Here is a 22,365-nt window from a genome sequence, read left to right as displayed (position 1 = left end):
CAATGAATAATCCATATACATCGGATGTACTGCAGAGTGTAGCGACTGCATTTTTGTAGAAAAGAGGGAGAGAGATTGTTGTAAGTTCTTATTTGGAGGAAAACCCTTCTATGAAATGTTCACCCAAGAGTTGAACTGTGGATAAGGCCAATGTTGAGGGAAAGTTGAAATCACAGCAAATATGTCACAGTACACATTTTACAGCCTGGATCATAAGAAGCTCAAAATTAGCTTTGTCGCTCATCCCGAAATTACCACCCATGTAATTGTCCTGCCAATCAAGTCCATGCCTGTACTACTCTGTCTCAGTAATAGCCTCAATGACTGAAATAGAGGACAAGATATAAAACAATGACTTAATCCCATCCAATGGTGAAGTAGAGGAAATATTTCAGGTTATTTTTCGAACCATTTTCTCTATAGATTTACATAGAATCTATATCACGGAAACAGGACCATTCAACCCATCAAGCCTGCATGAGTCTCCCACCCATTTCTTACTTCCAGTTATATGCTTCTATTCCCTTCTCCCTCACGTGCATATAATAATAATATTCCTTGCATTTGATAAAGCGCCTTATCACGTCTTCTAGATGTCTCAACGAGCTTCACAGAATATACTGTAAAGTGAACTGACTGAATATTTCATGGGGGAAACAAAATATGTCCTTCTACCTCTCTTTCCTCACACAAAATAAAACAAATTCTTCTGGGATTAGGATACTGAGTCAACAGGAGTACAAACAATGAACCAGCACACAGATTGGTTAGTAAACACTTTGGAAGTGCTGCAGTGGTGAAATTCCTAATGGATTAGAAAATGTCACTGTTCTTCCCTCGATTTTGTGGCATTTGCAAAGCCTCAGTGGAGATTACTCTTGAAATTGAAAATTATTTAATTTTTGTTTCATTTTAATCATTTAATTTGCTGCCAATTCCATCTACTAATGAAAAGATCCAGCAGGTTTTATACTGGGATAAAAAAAAAGGGGGGCCTCAAGTCAATTAAAGCAGTCAGCGGTAGTATTCTCTCCCATTCCTACGCAAATCCATTCACCTCAGTCTTATTAAGGTGGTGCGGAATTGTGGAAAATCTTTCAATAGTCTTAATGTGGACCACGGTTTCTTTTTAAGAACTGCGAGATAGAAAACAAAAAAGACACTTCCAAATTAAGGACTTTTCCAAAAATTCCACACCACCTGAAATTTTACGGCAAGAATGGTAAGACCAGGTGGAATTTCAGACCCAAAGTTTCACAAAGCACATCAAAGTTCACATTCGCTGGAGCTCTTACCTGCTGGGCTCTCACTCTCGCTCTGGTTCGTATTTGGACTCTGTGGGGTAGGTGGTGTCGCCTGTTCCCATTGATCAGACTCTCCATTCAGTAAAGGCTGTGGAGGGAGATGCAAGTCAGGTAATAATCCTCGCCTTTGCCGCAGCGCCTCGTCACATCATCGAGACGTCTCAAAGCATTTCGCAGGATTTTGACTGGCCCCGTGTATTTTTGTACAGACTAACACAGCACCCAGTTTACCCACAGCAACGACCGACCCACAAACAACCGCAAAGGGACAGATTAAAATTTATGGTTTAAATCAGGGATTCTCTTCCCTCAGGGATCACTAGCGACTCACATAAATCTTAAAATCAAAACAAGCAACACCTGGTTGCCAACACTGGGCCCTAGAGCTGAACAATTAAGTTTGAACCATTAAAAAAAACTCTCACTTTGGTCCCCGCTGGTAACAACATTATTTGCTGCCGGGCGCCTTTGGCTCCGATCATGCTTTGAACTTTATGATCAGTACTTGGGAGGAAACACCACATGGAGCTGAACAGAACATAATTCTTTTTTTAAAAAAGCACCTTATCCCATCAAAATATCTTGAAGTGCTTCCTTCTTAAAGTAATTACTGTCGAGGCACAGTGAATCTTTGTGGAAAGCCAAAGCAAACGCTTGTGTAAATTGGGCCTCACAAACTGCGATGAGGCGAGTGGCCAATTAATCTGGAGGATTTGTTGAGACGGGACATGAGGAGAAATTCCCTTCTCTTTTTGAATACTATCATGGGATCTACTTAATAATAACAATGATGAAAATTGTCCTTAAAAGAAAATAATAATAATTCTTGCATTTAATATAGCGCCTTATCACGTCTTTGTGATGTCTCAAAGCGCTTCACAGAACATATTGCAAAGTGAATTGACTGTATATTTTGTGGATGAAAATTATATCTTGTAGAAAAAGTGAATGAGAGAAGAAAATCAGGGCATTGTTAATTTCCAAGAGAAATGAAAGAACAAAGTCTAGATATGAATCGAAGCTATAACTGGTTGACTTACAGGGATCTGAAAGCCTAAAGAGAAGCTCTCATAATATCAGCACAAGAATAAGCTATTACTACCCATTATTATGAAAATAAGATCTTAAGGAGAAACACTGTTCCAAAATGCTGAATATGTCATGAAATACCACAAATAGTAGACTATGTATTGTCAACATGTCCTGCCCCAACACAATCAGAATATCTGATTCGACAAAATAATGTAGCTAAATATATTCGCTGGACAATCTGTAAATAATAATAATAATCCTTGCATTTGATATAGCACCTTATCACAGGTTTAAGACATCTCAAAGCACTTCACAGAATACACTGTAAAGTGAATTGACTATATTTTGTGGGCGAAACGCGGCAGCAAATTGCACACAGGAGTGTCCCACAAACAGTCGTGGATTCGTGACCAATTATTATCATCAATTTTTTTTGAAGGGGTTATTAACCCCAGAAAAGCCATCCACCAATCAACTAACTTACTTCTGCTATGTAAACAGAGGTGTGTGGAGTAAAGACACCTGCCTAAGGTTTCCCCTGCCATGAATCAAACCCAGGTCATCTCGCTTGTGAAATGAGTGACCTAACCACTGAGCTACAGGACTGCAAAGTAAACACTTTGATATTGATGTAAAGACCAACTGGTATGAACATCAACTGTAAAAGTGACAACACAATAATCTGGGATTCACAAGCACACACAGATAAAACAGGAATCTAACAAACCAGATATTATTGAAAACAAATATATCCCACATTCAGCCATGAAGTGAACAACCAATTTTATCAGGGGGCTGGGGGTGGTTTGGCCAGGACTTAACAACCACTTGATGAAAGGTAGCACCTCTGACAATACAGAGCTCCCTTAGCCATTCAGGACTGCCAGCCTAGTTTACAAACTCAAGTGCCAAGAGAGAAGGAGGAGGGGGAAGGTGGGCAAAGGTACAGCTGAAGAGAGAAATGTTCTATAAGAGCTGGCAATTGAGATTGCTCTTTACAAAGATTGTTCCTCAAGCATTTATCCCCAATGTCCCTTTTATATGCGATTACAGACTGGACTCGGAACGCCCTGCAGGGCTGTTAACAGAGCTACTTACTGAGTCAACGAAGGAGTTAACTGGATGTTGTTCATTTACTTTTTAAGACAATAATTTGTAGATTTCAGTACTTTATGGTCACAGCATTTGCCTTGCGGGTCACTTTACTCAGCGACTGGAGAAGCCCATCAGACCACTTGCTGTCGAGTCACAAGTGAGCAGAACTTCTTCTTCATCTAAATAAACTTGTTCAAGTAACTAAACTCTGCAACATGCTCCCTCTACCCCTTCGTCTTGCCCCCTCCTTCCCCATCTTCGGGTCGCGCCTGAAGAGCTTCCTTTTCGACCATGCTTAGGGTCACCCCTTCCTTCCCCCCCGGCTCAGCATCGTGCTCCGCCACTGCTAAGCCCTCCGGGATGCTACACTGTGTGATGGGCGCTATATAAATGCACAATGTTGTTGTTGTTGTTAAAGGACGGACAATGCTGTAGAATACCCAGGAGTGGATATGATCTGTGACAGACAGCTAACAGCCACAACTTTAAAGTCTTAATACTCTTGCCTGGGTGGGGGGGGCTGAGAAAGAAGGGAATTAAATATCTGACGATTTCATACAGTTAATCATGGGTGACTCTTTTTTCTACACGTTTGTGAAACACCTGATTACACAGGACTCTTTACACCTGATTGTCTGTCCTCCTCTAATCAGTACTGGTCAGCACAATGCCTACCGATCCCGTTCCCTAATCCTCATTTACTGCTCATTACACTCTGTGCTTCTCTGTCCCTTCTTCTCCTGTCACTTGCCTGACCTCCTCGCTGCTACTTGTCTGGTGAAATCAAGGATTCTGATGGAGCAGCTGATCACAGATCTCAGCTCTCCTCCATACAGCTCTGTTTGACAGCTTCTGTCCTGCTTTATAATAATAATCCTTGCATTTATAATAGTGCCTTATCACATTGTTGAGACATCTCAAAGTGCTTCACAGAATATATTGTAAAGTGGAATGACTGTTTCCTTTGTGTGAGAACTGCTGCAGCCAATTGCACACAGCTATGTCCCACAAACAGTCGTGGATTGAGTGACCACATTTTGGGGACCGCATTATTATGCCCGGAAAGCGATCTGCCAATCGTCTAAGAACATAAGAAATAGGAACAGGAGTAGGCCATTCGGCCCCTCGAGCCTGCCCCTCTATTTAATAAGATCATGGCTGATCTTCTAACCTAATTCCATTTACCCACCCTATCCCCATATCCCTTAAGTTTTTAAAAATCTATCAACCTCAGTTTTGAATATGTTCAATGACTGAGCATCCACAGCCTTCTGGGGTAGAGAATTCCATAAATTGACTACTCTCTGAGTGAAGAAATGTTTTCTCAACTCAATTCTAAAGGTCTGACCTTTAATCCTGAGACTATGACCCCTAGTTTTAGATTCTCCAACCAAGGGAAACAGTCTCACATTATCTTCCCTGTCAAGACCCTTAAGAATCTTATAGGTTTCATCTCTAATGCTTCTATATTCTAGAGAATATAGGCCTAGTCTACTCAGCCTCTCCTCATAGGTTAACCCCCTCATCCCGGGAACCTACATAGTGAACCTACATTGCACCCCCTCTAAGGCCAGTATATCCTTTCTTAGATAAGGAGACCAAAACTGCACATAATATTCCAGGTGCGGTCTCACCAAAGCCCTATACAATTGCAGTAAGACTTCCCTACTCTTGTACTCTAACCCCTTGGCAATAAACGCTAACATGCCATTAGCCTTCCTAATTGCTTGCTGCACCTGCATACTAACTTTCTGTGATTGGTGTACAAGGACACCTAAATCCCTCCGAATACTAACACGATTTAGTCTTTCGCCCTCTAGAAAATAATCTGCTTTGCTATTTTTTTCTACCTAGGTGAATAACTTCACACTTCCCCACATTATACTCCATCTGCCACCTTCTTGCCCACTCACTTAACCTGTCTATATCCCTTTGCATCCTCCTTGTGTCCTCCTCAAAGCTTACTTTCCCACCTAGATTTGTATCGTCCGCAAATAGATACATTAAGATACACCCAAATTTAGATACACCCGGTCTAACAACCGGGTCCCTACTTACTGCTAGATAAACGGAGGCATGTGGAGTAAGGAAACCTGCCTGGGGTTTCGCCCCTGCCCGGGAATCAAACCTGGTTCCTCTCGCTTGCGAGGCGAGCGAGCTAACCAGTACTCTACAGACTTGCTGTGAAACATTCCCTGTTGATAAACAGCAGAGTCCCGATAGCAAAGACACACTGGGAAAAAAACGCTTTCTCTTTCTCTCTATGGCTGCTTTGGAGACTTGCTGTGCTTGCTTACAAAACACTGTCTCTTCACAGCAATTCCTGGTATAGGGCTCAGAATCGCTCCATAGATAATAATAATAATCCTTGCATTTGATATACCGCCTTACCAAATTATCGCGATCTCTCAAAGCGCTTCACAGAATATACTGTAAAGTGAATTGACTGTATATTTTGTGGGTAAAATCTTCTTTGTGTGGTGTTCAGTGCAACAAAATAACTGTTCCACATCCTGGGAAACACCAGACTGAACAGAGAAAGAACCTTGCTGTGGAGAAAGGCCATTTCACAATTAATTACAATCCCCAGCTTTCACTGCATTGCTTGTTGCACCCAAAGACTCCTATTTGAAAGGAAGCTTTTTTTTCTAAAATATATATAATGAGGCCAAAGGACTAAAGGTCACTGGAGATCTATCTTCAATCGTCTCTCAAGTGTGAGAAAGGCATTCAGTTTGATGTTTTTCGTTCTTTTCTTTAAAAAAATTAATGAAACTTGAGAAAGTGTATTTACGCAGAGGCTGAGTGCTTGTGTAGGGAGCGGACAGGAGGAGGCTGGAGCTGGGAGTCGCTTTACATAAAGATTCAAGGCAACGACTGAAAGATTCTGACCCCACTGTTCTGTTGGGCTTTGTGTGGGGCAGCGAGGCAGAATAATTCGCATCAGTCTAGTATAAACGCCTGGTGCAACCGTCCTGTGGATTTCGGCTGTAAATCAAGTCAGCGCATGTCAGAGGCAGGTAATTTAACACCTCCGGGTGCAGTCACTGACTCGTGGTGGTGGTGGTGCAAGCGATGTAGTAGTGGGGGGGTGGGGAATGCTCACAATAACTCTGTAGGGACAGCAATCAGTTTGCATTATTGTTTCCTTCTTCCAAAAAAAACCTCTTGAGCCTAAGACTACGTGAATTCTTCCCATTTAGCTTCTGCTAACTCTGCAAGCCAAAACCCAATGGGTAAGGCGATGAGCAAAGCGCACAAACTTCACAACAACCACAACTGGCATTTATATAGCGCCCCTCACGGATGGTAGTGTCCCAGAGCATTTGACAGTAATGGGAGCATGATTGCCGGACTGCTGAATTGAACTCAAGCTGGTCAAAACCCGAGTTCGCTCTTTGCTATTCCGAAACGGCGAAGAAAATGCAGGAAGATGCGTCATCTGTACATGACTCCAGATAGAGACCACTTGTGCGTTACACTGACTGGGGAAGGGAATTGTGACATTCAAAGAATTTTAATTTAGGTTGGTATTTTAAGAGTTAATTTTTAATTTAATTTTGCTTAAGTTGTTTTGCTTCAGTTGTGGTTTTGCTTAGCGTGGGATTCAGTGCCTGTCACCGTTGTTTTGGGGGAACAAGGACAAACATGGTATGAGAACTGAGAAACATTATCACACTTATATTCCAAATCACTAGAACAGGGATTCCTAATTGGAATGATGCCTATACGCCATTGCTAAGCCTCGTCTCAACTAAATATGTATATATATTTTTTAAATAATTTTCACAATGTAGATTGATGAAATTAGGTTAAGTTGATCATTATGCTGTATTACTATACATTTTGCCTAAGCGTAATGGAAAATTACTGAACATTTGTACTGCTCTATTTTCAAGTGAAATTTTGCTGATGATTGTACTCTTGTGACTTCTGTAACCTTGCTAGATGTTGTCTTTTCCTCTCTAATGGTTTTTGAGCTCTTGTACTCATATAACTTGTTTACCTGCTGGAAGTGATTACTGTATGACTTTCCTTTATCTATTATCCTTGCTCGGTCTGGTATAGTTATGCTGGAAAAAGTACACGAAAAATGGGGACGCAAGAGGAGAGAGCGCTGCTGACTGAGCCAGGCCAACACACCATCAAACGAAATACCTGTTAATTTATCAAACAGAAGAGGCGGGGAAGGGAAGGAAATCTCACGCACGCACACACACACATACCTACAGGCTTTTTAAACCAGACAATAAAATGCAGATAAAAGAGGAGAAGAAAAGGCAACATTGCTGTTGTTCCCGAATCATCCAACCCCACAGCTGGCAGGCTCCTTTACTGTGCTAACAGCAAACGTGTCCCCATATGCGAGGCCACTGCTTTTTAAGTCACTCACGTTGGTGACTAAGAAATGCGTGTGTGCATTCCATAACCATCCAGTTCCAATCTCCTTGCAGGTCAGGACACGATCCCCTATCCGTGAGGTGCGATACATACAGCAAGCCTGCGCATTCAACTCTGTCCACAGCCACCAATACCCAGTTCCCAAACTTGCTTTAGAAAGTTCTTCTGTACCGAAAGTTCCAGTCCAAAAACAGCCACTTTTCCCAGCGACAGGAATTGCTTGTCAAGAGCTTTCGAGACGTTTGTCTTGTTTATAATTGCGAGTTCTTGCTTCAACCAGCTATTCAATTGATATTTAATAATATCACCACTCTCGTTTGATAATATATAATAATAATCCTTGCATTTGATATAGCACCTTATCATGTCTTTGAGACGTCTCAAGGCACTTCACAGAATATACTGTAAAGTTAATTGACTGTATATTTTCTGGATGAATTGCAGCAGCTAATTGCACACAGTAGCATCCGACAAACAGTATATTATTATTGAGTGACCAAGTTATTATTATTTTTTTTTGAAGGGATTATTACCTCCCCCAGAAGAGCGATCCGGCAATCGATGAACAACTGGGTTCCTATTTACTGCTAGATAAACAGAGGGATGTGGAGTAAGGAAACTTGACAACATTTTGCCCTGCCTGGGAATTGGACCCAGATCTCTTGCTTGCGAGCATGCTAACCACTAAGCCACAGGACTCCACAAACTTGGAGTTTGGTTACAACTGCACGTGCTTGCTTCCAGCAGCTATCCAATCGATATTTAATAATAATTTGATATTTGATGCAGCCTGTAAACGCAGAAACATCTCTTTCGTAAGGAGCTTTCATGACGTATTCATCGGCTCGACGTGAAAGGCGCTGTATCAAATGTAAGGATTATTAATAGTAGTTATGCAAATACAGAGTCACTGCCATCCTAAAGTGATAGGTGAATAAGATGAGATTACCTTCACTTTGCTTATGTTACCGATCGCTCCCGAGCTGCATTCATTTGTTTTCATTGTTCTCTGCTTCTCTTCCTCTTCAGAAAAAAACCTGCATTGAGGCCGCAAACATTAGTTACACTGCTTTTTAAAAAAAATATATACTTTCAAAAATATTCAGCATAACGTATGCGTCATTAAAGTAAAGAATGAGGTACTTGATATGATCCTCAATTACCATCTGGTTCATGCTGGAGGGGTTAGAGGAAGGTGTGTGTGTGTGTGGGGGGGGGGGGGTTAAGCCTGAAAATATTTCTCTTTTATACATTTCTGAGCGACCATTTTGTCTCAAAAACTCAAAGAGATTCGAAACCGCGGAACATCCTTCAAATCAGTCACCATTCGGAAACCGATTTCCACAGTTTCCTAAAACAAAACTGTCGCCTTGGCTTCCAAGTTCAAGCTGAAGTTAGAATGTGCTGCAATTCCATTCGGTGTCAGCAATCGAAAGACAAAATGGTCTCACAGGCTAAGACTACATGGAATTTTGGGCCTTGCAAGTCTTGTGAGCTGTAATTCTCTACCCCCTCTTAGCACAGTCATTGCGAAGCAACCAGAGACATTATCCTACATGAACGGGAGATATATAAATGTTGAGTTGTTATTGTTCATTCACTCACACGAGAAAGAGATAATAGCACTGCCAAAATATTTGTCATTTGAAAGCACCCTGAGGTTTGTCTTAGCCTGCAAAACTATCGTGTCTTAAGATTGAAGCCCAATGTTCTGGCCTCCTCACCCTGCCTCTGCCACCCTGACTCAAATCAATGTAAAGAAACACTACTTTCCTGTAGGGCAATCATATTTCATCCACTCTCTAGTCTCAGTCCAGGGAGAAATTTTGATGCAAGGTGTATCTTAGAAATAACATGAGTCTATTGGTACACCTAAATCATCTACAAAAACCTCAACAACAAGAGAATGATTTACACTTATTTAGCGCCCTCCACGCAGGGTAGCGTCTCAGAGCGCTTAACAGTGGCGGAGCCTGACTCCGAGCCAGGGGGAGTGGGGAGGTGGCCATAAGCACGTTCGAAGAGGAAAGTTTTCAGCCGGGACTTGAAAGAGGGGAGAGAGGGGGCAAGGCGGAGGGATTGTGGGAGTGTGTTCCAGAGTTTTGGGGTAGTGGCTGAAAGCGTAACCTCCAATGTTGGGGTGGAGGGTGCGAGGTCGGTGCCAGTTGAGCAGAGGCACCGGGTGATAGATTGGGGAGTGAGGAGGTCGGAGAGGTAGGGCGGTGCCAGGGAGTGAATGGATCTGAACACAAGAGTGAGGATCTTGAAGTTGATCCGTTCGTGGATGGGAAGTCAGTGGAGCCTGGGCCAGAACTGGTGAGATATCTGTACGAAGTTTGGTCCAGGTCAGTATGTGGGCGGCAGAGTTTTTAATGAGTTGGATCCTCTGAATGCTGGAGCTGGGGAGACTGGCGAGGATTGTGGTTGAGTAATCCAAGCGGGAGGTGACAAATGCATGCAACCAAAACAACAAAATTACATTCATAGAGCGCCTTTCACGTTGGGAGGACGTCCCAAAGCAGTGAACAGTTAGCTGTCGGGGTTTCGGCTGTATTTGAGGAAAGCTACGTTCGGACGTGGGCAATGTGGCGGAGGTAGAGATGGTCCTGGTCAGGGACCGGATGTGGGGGAGGAAGGACAGCTGGGGGTTGAACCAGACGCCTAGGTTGCGCACTGGTTCAGTGAGTCTGACGGAGAGCCCAGGGAGGATGAGAAGTTGAAAGTACCTAAAGGTTAAATGCAAGACATAATTCAACAGCAGAGCCATAAATCAGACGCTTTGCAGCAGATAATCTTGTTTGAAGTTTAAAGAAAAAAGAGTGGTAAATCGGGTTTGCTTTTCCTTCTTCCCCTCTCGCCAAACTGGGCTCCTCCAATCTGTTTAGTCCGCACTATTATCCCGGGGGAGCCAAAAGGATCTGCCATTGTTAAACCGGAGATGGGGTGGGGGGGAGAAAGATAGGCAGTGTGCAGTTTCCTCCATCATATCTTTCTTTAATTCCTTTCTCTTCTTTCCTTTGGCCATTCTTGTTCGAACATTTGCTTTTGGTTTTAAAAATCTATCGCCTTATTCTACCACCAATCTTGCATTTCCATAGCAAGCCTTGTGCTTCATCTTACACGTACCTTGCAGTCAATTTCTATTTTAAAAGCTTTTTTGGGTGGGTGGTGGGGGTCTTTGTTGTTCTTTCAGTTGATTTCCTGCCTGGCTTCACCACATTCTGTGCTCTCCACCCACACTCCCCCTTTTTCGGGCTTGTTTCCTTCTGTTAGCTCAGTTAGGCCCCATGTTGTCAATCACCCAGTTTTAAGGCTTATTGACTTCCACTATCAGTGAATGACAATCGCCCTTTGTGTTCGCCCACAAAATACACAGTCGATTCACTTTACAGTGTATCTTGTGAAGCGCTTTGTGACATCTTGATGACGTGATAAGATGCTAAATTAAAATGCAAGGATTATTATTATTATAACTCCAAAACTCACAAGCTTGCAGACAAAGATGCCTGCAGACGTATTATATCTGAATTAGTTCCATTCAATTGGCAGGGGGTGAGGGTAGACCAGCGCAGTATTGGTGCCATAGAAAAAAAGCAAACTGGCACGGAAACACGGGCACTGTTTTTTTCTGTTGCAATGGGGATGCAAGAGCAAGGCAGAGGCATTGAAATCGGTTATCGCACACTGAGGGGAAGGTCAAGGCAGATGAGGCCAGACACTGTGAATGTGGGCGTGCGTGTGTTTGTGGGGGGGATGGGGGTGAATGAGTCTGGAGACGAGCACAAGTACCCAGGCAGCCTTGCTATCAAAGGGTCCCAGGGAGCCAATTGTTGTGCAGGTTATAACGAGGTGAGTGCTGAAGTCAAAGGCCTCACAACTATTGCCCACAAAATATCCACTTTATAGTATATCCTGTGAATCGCTTTGAGATGTCTCAAGGGCAAGATAAGGTGCTACATTAAATGCAAGGATTATTATTAGCATTGGTGGACATCATCAACAATCTTCTAGTCCTTACATTGGACATGGAGCATTTCATGGCCGTGGTGGATTAGAGGCTAAACCAAGGTCCCATCTATGCTCATTCGAGTAGATGTTAAAGATCCTGGAGACTCTGCTAAGAGAGAATGGAGTTTCCCCTGATGTCCTGGTTGACAAACAAAAACCCAAATAAGACAGGGTCATTCACTACATGGCTGTTTGTGGGACATCGCTGTGAACAAATTGGCTGCTGTGTTCACCTACAAAATACAGTGTTGCAGTGGGTCTTCTGAAGTGCTTTGAGATGTCTTCCTGACAGAATAATACTACATCAAATGCAAAGGGTTATTAGTAGTTGTTACTATTAATCATGGGAATGGGGTCAAAAAATGCAAAGGAACATGCTCAGACCAAAAGCAAGTCGTGGTCAAAATTCCACAATGTAATTATCGCATATAAATCTGTCACAAAATGCTATAATATCTCACCCACATATAAAATCAGGATCAAAGAAACATTAAAATCAGTTAACGAATGCTTTAAGAAACACTGCAAATTTTAACCTCTTCCCACTCTCTCCCTTCCCCCCACACCACGCCGTGCACACTATACCCCGTGCACACTACACCCTCACAAACGCATAACCACACACACCGATTTTGACCCCCATTTTGTGTGCCGTGTTAGGCTCTCTGCAAGTGAGTAAGTTTAAGCGGTTGCACTGTGAGCAGGCAAAGAATCGAAGGCTTTGTTTTTTTTGTGTTAAGCAATGCTTTTCTTCTGCTTTTGCCTCCCCTCTGCCTACCAAGCATCTCCTACGCTCTTGGATCATACCCCTCGGCTACCTCTTTACTTACCCCTGTGCAGATACAAGTTAGCACCAGACAGTGAGCTCCTTGTTACACGACGGGGAATCCAATGTGGAGCATTGTGGCTAACAGGGATCGGCAAAATACAGTTCTCATCTATTTGTTTTTTTGTCTGTTTCAGGAACATTCACGTTTCTCCTTTTGCCATCACTGCTCTAAATGGAGCCATAAAGAATTACAGTCGCAGCTCTTTGAGAGATAATAATAGAGGAATAACCTTGCATTGGATATAGCTCCCTTCATGTGGGAGGACGCCTGAAAGCGCTTCACAGGATTTACTGCAATGCATAGCTCCTGTGTGTTTTGCAGACAAATGCAGCAGCCAATTTGTGCACAGCAATGTCCCTCAAACAGCCATGAAATGAAGCAAGCGCTCTGAGATGGTATCCTCCGTGAGGGGCGCTATATAAATGTATACTTTTTTTGGGTAGCCACCCTAAATCTAGTTACCGACCACCAAACCTGTGGTAATAGTTTCTCCCTATTTGCCTTATGAAAGGGCCTCATAATCAGTTATGATAATAATAATAATCCTTGCATTTGATATAGCACCTTATCACATCCTCGAGACATCTCAAAGCCCTTCACAGAATATACTGTAAAGTGAATTGACTTTGAATACAGCATCTCTCTCCGACATGAAAAAAAGTGCAACACTGATTAATGGCTTCAACAAGCGCTAATAATAATCCCTCCAAAACAAAACAATAATAAATTGGTCATTTTCAATCCACGACTGTTTGTGGGACATTGCTATGCGCAATTAGCTGCCGTGTTTCGCCCACAAATATACGGTCAATTCACTTTACAGTCAATTCTGTGAAGTGCTTTGAGACGTCGCGAAGACGTGAAAAGCGCTATATCAAATGCAAGGATTATTATTATTATAACAACAAATTAAATTTATGTAGCACCTTTCATGTCGGAAGGACGTCCGAAGGCGCTGGACAGTTTGCACTCATGGTGGGGATTGGAATCAAGAAGATTGGAGGATAGGTGGAGTGGGGGTGGGAGCATGGCCGACAAAGAAAGTCTTGAGACAGGCCTTGAAGGAGGCAAGGGAGGGGTCGAGGCGGAGGGATTTGGGGTGGATTTCCAGAAGATAGGGGCAGAAAAGCTGAAAGCCCGACGATCACTAATGGTGGGGCAATCTTGGGAACGTCTGCGTATTTTGACCGCTTTTACTTGTGACTAAGGTGTCAGGTTCAATCCCCATTTATCCTTCCTCCTCCACAGCTGGTCCCTGACCAGCACCGCTTTCTTCCATCTCTGCCACGTTGCCCATCTCCGACAATACCTCACCACAAAAGCTGCCAAACCGTGTCCATGTCTTTGTCACCTCTTGACTGTACTACTCTAACACCATCCTCGCCGGTCTCCCCTCCTTCACTATTCACAAATCCAGCTCATTCAAAACTCCGCCACCCACCATTCTCACCTGCTACAAACTCCGTACCCCGATTACCCCAGTCCTTCCCAAACTCCACAGGCTCCCTGTCACAGAGCGGATCAACATGAAGATCCTCAATCTAGAGTTTAAATCCGTCCATTCCTTGGCAACCCCCTATCTCTCTAACCTCCTCTCTCCTCACAGCAGTACCTGCTGTCTACCATGTTCGGTCTCCTCCGCATCCCCCAAATCCTCCGCTCCACCATTAGTGGCCATGCTTCAGCCACTATGCCCCGAAATGCTGGAATTCCCTCCCTCAACCCCTTCACCCCAGCCCCTCCGTCCCCATCTTCAGATCGCACCTGAAGACCTTCCTTTTCAACTGTGCCTATGGTCACCTTTCCCCTCCTCCTGGCTCTGCCTCAGTCTCCGCCATTGTTAAGCACTCTTAAGACTTAGCCCGGTGTGGAGGGCGCTATATAAATGCAAGTTGTTGTTGTCGATGAAACCAAATGAGAGTTGCAAATGGGGTGGTGGGCGGGGGAAGGGAAATACATGATTTGAGGAGGGGAGTTCGTTCTGCATCACCGTTCACTCACAAACTGATACAGGTAAGAACAAGAAGCACTGTCTAGCTCACTCCTGTATTGAAACGCACACTCGAGAGCCAAAACAGACCTTTTCTCTTTTTTTAAAAAAAATAAGCCTGAGCTTTGCCTTGCTGCTTCGTCAACTTTGGTCAAAGAGCATGATCCACCTCCCCCACCATCCACTATCTTGCGCCAGAGCCTGACTCAGGAATGTTGCTACAAGGACACTATTGCGCACACATGGAACAGAACGCAGGCTTGGTTGCACCTGTGGTTCCCCCACCACAGTGAGTCATATGCTGCCTTAAAAGGGAAATATTCAGCAAGGGTTTTTTTGGTGGAAGGGTTTGGAAGGTGGGAAATTGTATGATTGACTCACTCGGTTTACACTTCCCTTTTCAGCACTCTCACAGCTTTTAGGGTGTAACTGATTTACAGTGTTTTAAAATGCAATTCTTTTCAGTTAATTTCATAATAATCCTTGCGTTTGGTATAGAGTAGCACCTTTCATGTCACAAGGATGTCTCAAAGAAGCATTTACAGCCATGAAGCGAATGGCGGAGAGATTGGCAGTCAGGATACTGGGAGAAACTCCCTTCTCTTTTCAAATGGTGCTGCACTCACTATTGGGAGGACGTCCCAAGGCACTGGATTTGGATACCAAATGAGTTTCTGCCTGTGTCAGGCACTGAGAACAAATTTTAACCACTTTCTTTGACATTAAATATAAATCTTTCATGAAGAGATAGATTGAAAGGGGGAGCCAAATATTTCCTACATAGTGGTTCCTCTCTTTCTTGGACACTGACTCCCTTCTGCTGCCACAACACAGCACGTTGCTCAAAGCTTCCCGCAAGGAATGGAGACATTTCGCTGGATCACAGAGAAGGGGGAAAATGAACGCCTTTGCTTCCTTCGTTCCCCTCTTCAGTTCAGCTCAATTGAAATTTGGGCCATTTTGTCTGTGGGTGCACTCTCCTGTTGCCAGGCGCTTGTGACCGCAAATTGTAAATGATTGCACCTTTCAGCCCACATTCCTTTATCCTCCCAACTTTCATTCACATGTAGGATCCGCCAACCCTCCCCCCCCCCCCCACCACCGTCATAGGAGAGAACAAAGACTCTGTGGGCCCCATTCTGCGCTCTGACTTTGGACATGAAAACACCACTCTTACTTAGCACGCGGCTGGGGAGAAATTCCATCCCTGGGGGCAAATTTACTTTCACTTATGTAGCATTTCAGGGATGTGCAGAATCTGGGAAACTCTTACCATTTGATTGATTTACTTTGATTTTACCTCCCTTCGTTTTGAAGCCCGTTTCCGCTCTCTCTCTCTCTCTCTCGCACTTTCTGTGAGCTTTTAAAAGAAACTTTTTAAGGAAAGAATATAAAACCCGACTTCAAAGTTAAGCCTGAATTCAGCAACTTGCCAAATCTTGCAACCTTTATATAAATGTTAGGCAAATTAACAGTATATGTAGAGCCAGGTGGAATTCCTTCTCATTTGCACCATTTAACGTTCCCGCCTGTCACTGCGCTATTGCAAATATTCTATTGGCCTCCACTGCTACAAGCTGGAGAAAGCGAGCAGGTTGTTTAAATCATGAGCAAGTGTTAAATCATTTGTCGTCCCAGCTTTCTCTCCCTGTTTTACACAGTCAGACAGTGCTCTTATGTGCTTTATAATAAAAATAAAGTACTCCTGATAATTCGTCACTCCAAGGGGAAAAGGCTCAGTGAAGACTTATCCGGAGAGGCAAGTTAGGCATTATTATGAATGCTTAAATAAATCCTGCTGGGATAATGACAGCATGCTGATTAAGTGGTAGTCACAAGTTAAGCTAGGGTTGAGTTATCAGGAGTTTTATGTAGTAATAATAATCCTTACATAATAATAATGTCCTTGCAGGATGTCTCAAAGAGCTTCACGGAATCGCTGTGCGCAAATTGGCTGCCGTGTTTCACCCACAAAATACACAGTCTCGCTGCGTCTTGACAGTCCCAAGGGCCACTACCAGCACAAGGGCCACAGTTTATACAGTCAAAAGAGAAGTTAGTTCTTAGAAACTTATGTTCTCATCAAGAAATAAAAGTTTTAAAGATAGGGGGAAAAAAGAATTTTATCGCGGTTTATGTCAAACATCTGAAAGTGTTTCACCAGTAATTAACGTCTAGACTGTTTTTGCAGGCAGACATGAAGGTCATTTGTGCTCAGCAAGATCCATCAACAGTCAAGAAGTGAATGACCAATTAATTGGCATGTTTGTTGGCCACAACATAGGGGAGAAACTCCCTTCTCCAGCCAGAGAGTGTCACGGGCTCTTTAATGACCACCTAAACCAGGCAGACGATACCTCAGTTTAAGGTCACAGCACATTAGGACGTTCTCCCAACATGAAAGGCACAATATAAATGTAATTTGTTATTGTTGAAAGACGCTCCCCCCCTCCCCCTCCTGCGGCCAGCGCCCTCCTATGACCTAGAGACAAAAGGATTCCCCACCCACTGAGCCAAAATGCTCCCTGATCCCGTTTCCAATCTGATCAAATTTAATTTTAAAATGACAATACTGTGTTTATAAACTATGGTCCTTGGTTTAGGCCACATCGGGAGCAATCTCACCTCGGGATCGGGAGGTTATGGGTTTGAGCCCTACGTTGGGTCTTGAGCTCATAGTCCGGCTGACAATCCAATCCCCAGCCCTAATAACAAGATCCTGGAAGTGGATTGGGGATAAGTGCTATGGATTGAAGGTTTCTGATACAGAATCATAGAATATTACAACACAGGAGGAGGTCATTTGGCCCATCGTGCCTGTGTCAGCTCTTTCGAAGAGCAATCCGATCAGTCCCACTCTCCCACACTTTGCCCAGGTGATTGATATGAAACCTGATTCCCAATTGGGAACTGGTTTCCCTGGAAGGTTATGTCCACAGTTAGATTCTCTTATCCTTTTGCAAGACATCCACTGCTGGACAGAAAAGAGAAACTGTGAAGAAAACAAGTTGGGAACAAAATCTGTGGAAATTCCATAAAAGACATTATTTGCCCGCCCCCCACTCCTCCCTCAAAATCCTCCTCCTCTACCGGCCCCCTAAAAGCTCTCCCACCTTCATCTCCGATATTTCTACCCTACTAACATCTCTCTGCCTCTGCTCTGATCGCCTCATCATCCTGGGCGAATTCAACCTGCACTTCACCACCTCCTGCTCCATCTCCTCGGACTTTTCCTCCCTGCTTTCCTCGATCAACCTCTCCCTCCACATCAACTCCGCCACTCACAGTCACCCACTCGATTTGGTGATCAACCGGGGCCTCAGTGTCTCGGATGTCACCATTACCGATAAGGCCATCTCCGATCACCACTTCATCTCCTTCACCACATCCACCCCCTCTCTCCACCTCCACCAGACCCACCACCATCTTCTGCCGCGCCTGGAAGAAGTTACCCCCACAATCCCTGGACGAGAGACAACTTTCTTCAGCTCAATGTGCGCAAAACTGAGGCCCTCCTGATTGGCTCACGTCAGCGCCTCCGCACCTCAGGCGCTGACAGCATCAGCATCCAAGGCTGCACTCTCCACCTCTCAAAGCCAGTCAGGAACCTCGGCGGTTCTGTTCGACCCTGAGCTGTCCTTTCTTCCTCATATCCGCGCCACAACTGCACCGCCTTCCATCACCTCCGGAACATCGCCAGACTACGGCACTACCTCACCCCTCACGCTGCTGAAACCCTGGTCCACACCTTTATCACCTCAAGGCTGGACTATGGGAACTCTCTCCTCGCCGACCTTCCCGGCACCTCCCTCCACACTGCAGGTCATTCAGAACTCTGCAGCTCGTGTACTGTCCCGCACCAGGCTTCGGGACCACATCACTCCCACCCTCGCTCGCCTCCACTGGCTCCCCATCCCCCAGAGGATCGAATTCAACATCCTCATCCTCACCTACAAGGCCATTCATGGCTTTGCTCCCTCCTACCTCTCCGACCTACTATCCCCCTACTTACCTGCCCGTACCCTCCGTTCCTCTGGCTCCGGTCTGCTCCACACCCCCCGCCCTAACCGCCCTACCATCGGTGGCCGGGCCTTCAGCCTCTCAGCCCCGAGGCTCTGGAACTCCACTACCCCAGGGCCTTCGCCGCTTCCTCCCTTTCCTCCTTCAAGGCCGGTCTCAAGACCTTTCTCTTTGACCGTGCCTTCAGCTCCCCTCTCGACTCTCTACCGCATCCTCGCTCCCTCCCTTCCCTCACCCTAACCATTTCCCCCCAATGCTCGGGTCCTGACCCAACTGTACAGCGCCTTGGGACGTCCTCCCGACATGAAGGGCTCTCTATAAATGAAATCTTGTTGTTGTTAAAAATATATAAGGTCTGCCGGGTGTCTGACACTTACAGAAACCTATTACTATGCTTGAGAGTATCCGTAAGAACATAAGAAATGCTAGACGAAAAAAGACCAAGGTCCATCCAAACCAAATAGTGCTCCGTACGCCTCATCTACACGTGGAATATGCACTCTCTGCCAAAGGAAGAAATGCATCCTTCTAATCTAATTCTGGAGAGTATTGGGCGCAGACTGGCAAGGGCCAAGGCTTGGAGTGTGCCTGGAAGAGGGCAGTTTTGATTGATGAACTCCAATGATACCAAAAGGTTCCTGGAGTTCGAGAAGATTTCTTTGAAGCAGTCTGAATTAAAAAANGGGAGTGTTCTCGACAATTCATATCATGTCCTGCAGCTTCTGAATGAAAATGCCAAGAGACCCACGCCTGCTATAGTCAAGCAAACTCTGTGCCTTTCATGTCTATTCACTGGTCACCAAAGTCTAGTATCCCCTTACAAACTCTCACAATGACAGGTACATATCCCAGTATTTCAAAACATCCTTGCTAAAGGCGGTGTGTTAGGGCGTTTTCACAATGAAAAACAGTCATCCCAACTATGAAGGGATTGGTGAATGCGTGCAGGAATGGGTAAAGGAGGGAAGTGGCAAAAGGAAACACAATAACATTGAAAAGAAGTTGCAAGGAAAACAAAAGCGAACTTGTGACAACTAGTTACTTTTTAAAACTTTTCAGCAAATTTCTGTGAAGCGCTCAAAGATGTCCCCCCGACATGAAAGGTGCTATGTCAATAGCAGGCACTATTATTATTAACCATGCTTAAAACATACATTTACTTTTACAAGCAGAAGTGCATCAATGTTGCACTTTGTACAACATGTTTTTCATGAAATAACTTCCTGCTTCCTTATTTTGTTACTCTCACATATTTGGTCTCTAGTAGGAGTTTACAGTAATCTGGTTACCAGTACACTGCCCTGTGAGCGGGGTGTGCAGTGAAATAATAGAGCATCTCTTCAAATACTCTCTCCACCGAGAAACAAAAGCTTACATTTTATACAGCGCCTTTCACCAGAAAGATACAAAATGTCTTGGAACACTTCACAGAATATAATAATAATCCTTGCATTTGATATAGCGCTTTTCATGTCTTCTCGACGTCTCAAAGCGCTTCACAGAATAGACTGTAAAGTGAATTGACTGTATATTTATGGGCAAAATGCGCTAGCTAATTGCGCACAGCAGTGTCCCACAAACAGTTGTGGATTGAAATAACCAATTTATTATTGTTTTTTTTGAGGGATTATTATCAGCCGTGTGGAGTAAGGAAAACTTGCCCAAGGTTTCACCCTGTCGGGAGTCGAACTCAGGTCTCTCACTTGCAAATAGAGTGCTCTAACCACTGAGCTACAGGACTCCACAATGTGGTTGATTAGAAACAAACATTTTGGAGTTAAATGCGGCAGCTAATTTTGGTTAACAAATGTAAGCGAACAAGGCAAGTTTAGTTCTAGTAAGGGGGGGGGGGATATAAGCCAAGAGGAAACCTCCACTTTTCTTTACAGTAGTGGCTGGAAAGGAACTCTGACACTCAACACAAACTTGAATTTATTTATACAGCACCCTTCACATAGGGTAGCTTCTTGGAGTGCTTTACCAAGATGGGATCAGGCACTGAGCAAGAGGGATTAGGGAGGGGGAGGATGGCCATAGGTAGGATAGATTTAAAAGCAGGACTTAGACAGGAAGTGGGGGGTTGGGGCAGGAGAGAGAGAAGGGAAAAAGATGGAGGGATAAAGAGAGCACAGGAACGCATGAGAGAATGTTTCTGCCAAAGCAGAGTTATTCAATTTAAAGTTACAAACCGTGTTGCCGTAACTTTAGATTGTGCAATTTGCTTCTCATTCGCTCACGTTCAACCAGTTGCATTTGAAAACATCCAATTCATACAGGGCAGGGCAAGATTACAGACACAGGAGCATCTGTAGAATTGAGCAGAACTGCTTTGTTATTTTAGCTCAATGTTACTCATCGCAGAGATTAGGTGGTACATCATTCAACACAGACAGCATGCTACTGAAATGTGAATGGAGGAACCCATTAAAGAGTAATTTGGCAACGAGAGTTGCCTACTACCTTATCTTCTACCCACAGAAGCTTGCGCAGCTGAAACAAATAGGCGAGGTGACTACTGTGGTTGCATTGTGCATTAGTAATTATACACTGTGAGAGGTATCTGAGTAGGGCTGGCTTGTCATTTTAAAAGTGAGTAATAGTTGCCAGTAATAGTATGAAATTCTGGCAGATTCCTGACCCCATACTCGGGGCACAAAGGTCACGGGAACCTGTGTTTGTATGGAGCCCTGCGAAGGAGCCAATTGATTTACACGACACAATGTATATCCCAAGTGATTGACATTTTAAGAATCATAGAAATGACAGCACAGAAGGAGGTCATTTGGTCAATCAAGCCTATGCTAGTCCACTGGAGCAACATACACTAATCCCAATTCTCTGCTCTTTCCCTGTACTCTCGTACATTGTTTCTCTTCACATACTTAAGCAATTCCCTGTTAATCATTACAATGTTAGTTTGGATGCTCACTTACACCACAGCACTTCATGTGCTAATACTCTTTCTAAACTCCCCCTCATTGCTGCTTCCTCATTTTACACCCAGTTCCTTGTTACAGATGCACCAACAGAGAGAATAAACTTTCACTATTTATTTTTGAAGCTGCCTATTGGATATCCCACTTAACCTTCCAGATCCACTGAAAGCAGTTTCAATTTTTCCAAGCCAATGTTCGAAACTACTACGACAACTTGCATTTATACAGCGACCCTCATGCAGGGTAGCATCCCAAATGGTTTACCTCCCCACCCCCATTGCTGTATGAATTTCAAAGGTTTTTTTTATTAATAAATTACTCTGTGTGAATATACCAATCTTCTTTGGAACTCAATGCACAGTTTAATCCTGGGTAAATTTGAGAGAGGCAGTGAAGTGGAGAAAAGCATCTGTGGCTGGGAGCAGATAAGGAGGCAGACTGATTGATAATCATGGGACTGCCAGTATTTATACCACAGCAGCAATAAATACTCTTGAAGCAACAAGAACACAGTATGGCTGTTCTCAGCCTACAAATGTGGTGTGAACCTCAGTACAGGTTACAAATCTGATAGCAGTTTTAAATAATCAATAAAAATGTAAATTGCAATATATATATATTAAATAATGAAAGTAAATATTGAATCCTTGTACAATCACAGGCATCTAAATTTTCTCCTGTTTTAATCTGGACTGAGAGAAGGAACTTTTTTAAGAAAATATTACTTTATCTGGCCAAAATCACTTTGG

General features: G+C 43.9%; 1 protein-coding gene across 3 annotated transcripts in view; it reads right to left on the bottom strand.

Annotated features, from left to right (window-relative positions):
• LOC103172120 (DNA (cytosine-5)-methyltransferase 3B) overlaps positions 1-22,365 on the bottom strand; it is a 61,573-nt gene that overhangs the window by 32,434 nt on the left and 6,774 nt on the right. For 2 of the 3 annotated variants that reach the window (XM_007884928.2, XM_007884933.2), the window contains exons 2-3: positions 8,782-8,869; positions 1,296-1,392 (exon numbers count right to left, since the gene is read on the bottom strand). In XM_007884928.2, coding sequence (XP_007883119.1) covers positions 1,296-1,392; positions 8,782-8,835 — 151 coding nt within the window. In that variant the 5' untranslated portion in view covers positions 8,836-8,869. Of the gene's footprint in view, positions 1-1,295; positions 1,393-8,781; positions 8,913-22,365 lie in introns of those variants that run through there. The other variant, XM_042341697.1, reaches the window with a different exon arrangement.

This window comes from Callorhinchus milii, unplaced genomic scaffold (assembly GCF_018977255.1).
Source record: "Callorhinchus milii isolate IMCB2004 unplaced genomic scaffold, IMCB_Cmil_1.0 Scaffold18, whole genome shotgun sequence".
NCBI classification, from domain to species: domain Eukaryota; kingdom Metazoa; phylum Chordata; class Chondrichthyes; order Chimaeriformes; family Callorhinchidae; genus Callorhinchus; species Callorhinchus milii.
The sequence above is the reverse complement of the archived record's forward strand: the minus strand, read 5'-3'. Positions and strand labels throughout refer to the sequence as shown.